Raw genomic sequence first — 6,000 nt, 5'->3', positions numbered from 1 at the left:
AACTTGCGCAATAGCAAGGTGCGGACAGCAAGCGCCTCGGTGAAGACAGTGTTTGCTGCGGTGTATTGGCTGGCTTTGGACAATGCCCGAAACATACTCTGCTCCTCTTAAACGTTAAAGGTCAGTTGATATATCCTTTCAAAAATTAATTTTCATTTGGTGGGTAAAGGTCGATTTTCAGCGGAAGAGTAGTGCAAGCTTCCCTTGGAATTTTGCACCAAATCTTGGCTTCGTTGGATATCAAGGTACAGCTTATGTTCAGCTGTTCCGTCACATGGTACACATTCTAAACTGCCTTCAACAATTAATTAAATCTAATTCCTTGCACGATGATGCAACATTACCGTACAGACTGTCAAATTCGTGACGTGCGGGAACTTCAATCCGGCGTCGCCACCAGCTCATCTTTCCTTTTTCTTACCACTTCTCTCACAGCCGTTTTTGGTATTTATTAATGCCGCTTAATAGGGTGGCCATGAAGTCATCGGTCCTTTCGAAGATTAGTTCCCATCACCCTGAGGAAGCAGTCGCCTGGGTAAGATGTGGACACCATCTATGCAAATGCACATGCTAAAAACATTTGCAATACAGAGGGGCCCAGCGAGAGCAGACCCATCCTACCTCATGCTCCTGTTAACAGAGCTGCAGAGCGGTGGCTTCTGGAATTTCTGAAATTGCAGAATAAGTACAAAACAGTCTTCGAAAAAGCGAGTCATGCTAATAGCTAAAAGAGCAGGCCACAAGTGATGACTCCCACACCTGCAACAAGTTTTACTAGAAGTCTGTGGAGGTCAGCTGCATGCTTCAGATTAAAGTCGGTGCTAAACACGAAGTTTATTTTACCTTGGCACAGAGGCTTTTTCTTGCTTCTTATACTCGTTGACTCATAACTGAAATAAAAACTGTATAAAATCATGCTGTTCGCTAGAAAAGAACACAAGCAACACATAGGTGAAAGTATAACATTCAACTTTTAATGCTTCTGTACAGATGAAACTGCCATGCTACCGCTGAACTCGAAGAGAAAAGGAAGTCTTAAAATAACTGTACACAATCTAGACAAAAGTAAGGGTAGTTACATTTTGTGCCACTGTCAGGCACAATATGTTAAGAACTAGTGTGACTAGGACTGCTAAAGCAAAAGGGACAAAGTCAATATTTCCACCGTATTTGCATGGCAGAACCATTATACAACAGACCCAAGGTACATGACTGGGGTGGCTTGATGACATGGTGGTACAAGGCCCTGAGCACAGGTTTGCACTGCTGTTTCCATAAAAACTTGACTATAACAATCTCTCCCAGGTGTGACCCAACGCTTTTGAAATCTCCACCTGGCAACTGGTGTGCCAGTGGCATAGCTTTGCACCAAGCTTGCTAAAATTCGGAGCTTCAACATATGGAACAACAACATGTGCATCGGTGAACAGCCGCAACAGCAATGCGTAGCTGCTCGTAAAACGGGAAACAACGTTCCTAACTACACAAAACTTCACCACCTTACGCTAAAGAATGAACACAACCCTGCTCTCGCTGTACAGTTCGCTTCGTCAGGGCTCATGGCTAATGAACACAAGAAAGGCGCACGGCTGTACCATGGTCATGTCCAACACCACCCCTACGACACACCGGAAATTAAAACATTCCTAGCCTGGCAGTTAAAAACTTCGCAGCACCACTTCTTTCGTTCCGTCTTTTTCGCTCTGCATAGTCCAACCTCTAAACATTCAGTTCTTAAGCACGCAGACTGGTCAAGAAAAGAGTAGTTAAAAAAACCTTTGAAACAATGGCGCATTGATTATACATGCTAAAATCGGGGGGCAGACAGGAGAATTACTCGCCTATTTTACCACTGTGTGACTGAGCAAGTTCTGCGTACACTACACCGGACGGCGAGTGTGTGTACGTACTTCATGCCAAGCCAAGCTGTCCATTCACTACTTCGGGCGATGCCCACTAGGCAGCCACATTGAACCGGGGCAAAAGAAGTCCAAACTTGGTTTCCATGCCACTAAATGTGGCCAAGGCGACACGGTAGCCACCAATGTGGTCAGGGTTGGAAGACCTCATCTCTCCTGTCTGCACAGGCACCTTGACTTGTGATCCCGTTGGCCTCCTGTCGAGTTCAAAAGTACACGGTTTCAAAGGGATGTAGTTTCACACGGGAAACGAAATGCATATGACCAGCAGGCAAGTCACTATTTCACCAAGTCCGTCGTCAGGCTCACCTCCCTCCGAAGTCAATGTAGAACAGCCTCTGGAGGATTTCGTATGTCAACAGTGTGAAGCCAAATTGAGGGGCTGACCGGAAGACACGGGCTGCATGAGAACAGAAAAGCTTGAATGTTACGAGTGTACCAAGATCAGACATCCAAGGGTGCACAAATGTATGGAACTTTTTCGTATTGCATTACAGCACTGCTTTGTCTGCACATTCTGGCACTGACACTTGTCATCTCTGTGTGTGAGCCTGCGCTGCTTGAGCTAGAGCTGAAACATCCAGAGCCAAAGCAGACAATGGTTCATGCAGTGGCTTAATGCTGTGAACTATTTTTTTGCACGGTTGAAAAAAAAAAGAAGCGCTGCACAGGGCAAAACTTTTTTGGCAGGAGGTTTGCACAACCTATCTGTCGGTTATCTTGGCTGCCCATATCTGTAGACATGGAGGTTTTATACAGGATTTAACAATTCCCACTCATTAACTTGCCCTCACTACTACATGGCAAACTCATGCAAGTACCCTGCCAAACTTTCTTCTTACGTTGCCCTACACAGTGCTTTCTTTGATAGGTTTCTTTGATGACAGTAGCACATGATAATCTTCCATTCTGGTACATTTTAATTTAAGATTGTGAAGGTCTTACATGCCCACTTTTTACATCAGGATGATGGAGGCAACAATCATGAGTAAAAGGTAGCAAATATTTTTGTTGGATCCACCTGGGTCTTCATTCCATGGGCAGTCATTCTTTTTTTTTCTTTCACTGGTCAGTGGCACATTTGAATTACAGAGATTAAGGACCCTAAAGAGCACAGTGAGTAATGAGGGACGCTGTAGTTGAGGGCTCCAGATTAAGTTTGACCACCCGAGGTTTTTTTAACAGGCACCCAACGCATGGTATGCAAGCGTTTCTGCATTCCACCATAAGAGTGTGCCATTGATTGACCTCATGCTCAACAGTAGATTGGCCTAGTCACTGATACACCATGGCGGGTAGTGTCACATTCAACACTCAAGTTAATCGACTCTAGGTAACCTTTTATCAACATCGAAATTTCAAAAAATTGACAAAAAGTGCAGATTCTTTATAACCTGCACTTATTTTGCCATATTTTTCTAAAAAAATATACTAGGAATGCCTACAGCACTTTTACTGCTCTTGTTTAAAAGAACAAAGCAAAGGACATTGTGATTTAAATATGCATCAAAATTACAATCTAGTGCAGCCTTTGCCACGCCGAGCTAGCTCGTCATCGGCAGTTGAGGGGTTAGCCCAATGACGCGACTCAGTTTGGCGCTATCCCACCTTGGTTCTGAAGCTGTAGGCAAGCACCATTAGCTGGCCGATTTTTGCTAGCACAGTCGACTTTGTCAGCAGCTTGCTAAAGCTACAACTAGGAGATTGGATAAAAAGTGTGTGCATACCCGGTCCTCCTTTCCAGAAAGCCTGTCCTCCTTCCTCTTTCCAAATCTTGCGGCAAGCATCCATGACGCCCGAGTAGGTGGTCTGACCCTGTCGTGCGGCCACCTGTAGCCTTGTCTTGATCACATCCGCAGGTGTCACTAAATACGCGGCTGGCACACCTGCCAAGAGCCAACTACATTGTCAGGACAGTGGAGAAATGGTAAGCCAGTGGTTCAGCCTGCAGAGTGCCATTCGTTTTTAGAAAAGCCTCAACAGCTGAGCATATTGGCTGTGAAGCAGAAAATTTTAAATTCTGTTGACTGACAGGACAACTGGCCGATTGCATACTGCAACTAGTTAGTATCTGTAGGAACCAGCAGGAACCAACCACTGCGAGCTGAAATTAGCTATGCTGATCTTTTATATAACCATGATGGCAACTGTATAAAAGGTGGCCAGCAAGCAAGTACTATCTCTGGACTCTCGTCAAGAATGTCTGAAAAATATACTCGCGAAGAGCCCTAGACTCTGCTCATGTGTTGGATCTGCATTGAAGACATGGCAATGGTTGCCTTTTCCATGACAATGCATGTAACAATGACAAGCTAGAAGCCAAAGGTAGGGTGGCATTCCGGTTTTCCATGCACATGCATTTAAACATACCTTGGTCCTACATCATGGCCCCAAACTTTTAGTAGGTCAAGAAGGTCCCAGGAGGTAACCTTACCTGACTTGCTGGTCCTACCACGCTGAGTGTTTGTTTTCACTGTAATGTACCTAGACAACCTTCTTCATCAGAGGTATTACTATAATCTGGCCCAGATGTGGCCACAATAAAATGTATTACATGTGGAGATTAGGTGTAGGAATTTTAGGTGCGGAAATCCAAGTACGCCACAATGAACTCAATGAAGAGGATGTTTGGCTTGATATGGCAGCAATGTAGTTTGTGGTTTAGTTGGACAATCAACAATCATTTCGTTGAGGTTCCACAACAATGCTCAGAGAAGATGTGCATCCAACTCGAGCTTATTCTTTCTAAGTGCGCTTTAAGAAAACTTTAGAAAGTCAACAGTAGGGTAATGCTAAGCTCTGTTATATGCAGTTCAAGTTGCCACAGGGAAGCAGGCTACCCAATCTGGTTGGGTGAGTAAGGAAGCCCAGTGCATGAGTTTGGCAAAACACAAATTAGATGCAGCTCAATGGTGTGATGATGAGATCTGGGACAAGAGGAAGCTTAGACCAAGCACCTGCAATCATAGCAGACACCAGCAGAGACCCGGGTCCATTGTGGCCCATCTCATCTGCAAACTTTAATTTGCAGTGTGCATACGTTGGGAAATATATGGCAGAAAAGGGGATGTCTCGCAGGAAGCATGCCCGGGAGCCCTGAAATGAAAATGAAAGAAAAGTCAGCACCCACAATGCCCGCTTGACGAAATAAACTCGGAAAATTGTCATTGTACCACACTGCATAACGAAAAGTTTACGAGTGACCTAATCGTTCGGCACTGCGCACAATTGAAAAAATTCAGAAGCCTTCCAATACATGATCCATGGCATTATACAGCAAGAAAACACAGCAGCTGGGAAACATTTCAACAAACTTGCTTTTTAGCTTCAATTATCTAAATTACATGTCATCATCAGCAACTTGACACCCTGTGCATTTCTTTGATAAAGTAGAGATATGAGATGCACCATATACACAATCCCCAACTAATTTTAGGGCACAGAGAAGACTGCGAAAATGTTCACATTGTCTGGTAGTCCGAAAGCAAAAATGAAAAAGAGCAATATCAACCGTGTTGTTCACAGACTGGCTGGTTGCCTACATATATGCAAGCAGCCATCAGTGATTATGATCTTATACCCAAATCAATCACTAGTGACAATAACAGTAACAGCAACATCTGGTGACAAATTTTTCACCGCGGTCACAGTATGTTGCTAGGCCTAACACATGGCACTTAGCCAAAGGTAGGTGACCGAAACCTGTGATTTGGTGTCGAGCTGAAAACAGTCTTTTCGCAGTGCCCGGACGTACCACCGATAACTAAGCAAGTACGACACACTGAATAGTGAAGACCTTGTTATATGGCCACCATTTTTACAACATCAACTGCACAAATCATGTAAAAAAAAAATCCTGCGAGACACAGTACAACACCCAAAATGTCGATCATCATTACATATGTTTTCTGTGAAGTAGGTGGTAGTGCTGCTGGGATGCATAATTTTACATGCACAAAATTGTGCATGTTTGACTCATGCGTCAAGGAGCATTGACAAGTAGTACCTTGGTGATGGCTTTTTACTAGTGACTGGATCAAGCTGTTAGCAGCTTCTATGCACTGTGACCCAAGTTCAATCA

The 6,000-nt window shown here is 44.1% G+C and overlaps 1 protein-coding gene across 1 annotated transcript in view; it reads right to left on the bottom strand.

Moving 5' to 3' along the window:
- Positions 1–952: 952 nt before the first annotated feature.
- Positions 953–6,000, bottom strand: part of aralar1 (calcium-binding mitochondrial carrier protein aralar1) — a 42,693-nt gene continuing 37,645 nt past the window's right edge. Inside the window, exons 15-18 of the mRNA XM_065453859.2 lie at positions 4,877–5,015; positions 3,647–3,805; positions 2,229–2,319; positions 953–2,116 (exon numbers count right to left, since the gene is read on the bottom strand). Of these exons, the coding sequence (XP_065309931.2) occupies positions 1,957–2,116; positions 2,229–2,319; positions 3,647–3,805; positions 4,877–5,015 (549 nt within the window). The 3' untranslated portion in view covers positions 953–1,956. The remainder of the gene's footprint in view (positions 2,117–2,228; positions 2,320–3,646; positions 3,806–4,876; positions 5,016–6,000) is intronic.

This window comes from Dermacentor albipictus, chromosome 4 (assembly GCF_038994185.2).
Source record: "Dermacentor albipictus isolate Rhodes 1998 colony chromosome 4, USDA_Dalb.pri_finalv2, whole genome shotgun sequence".
Taxonomy (NCBI): Eukaryota; Metazoa; Arthropoda; class Arachnida; order Ixodida; family Ixodidae; genus Dermacentor; species Dermacentor albipictus.
This window is presented reverse-complemented; position numbering and strand designations above follow the sequence as displayed.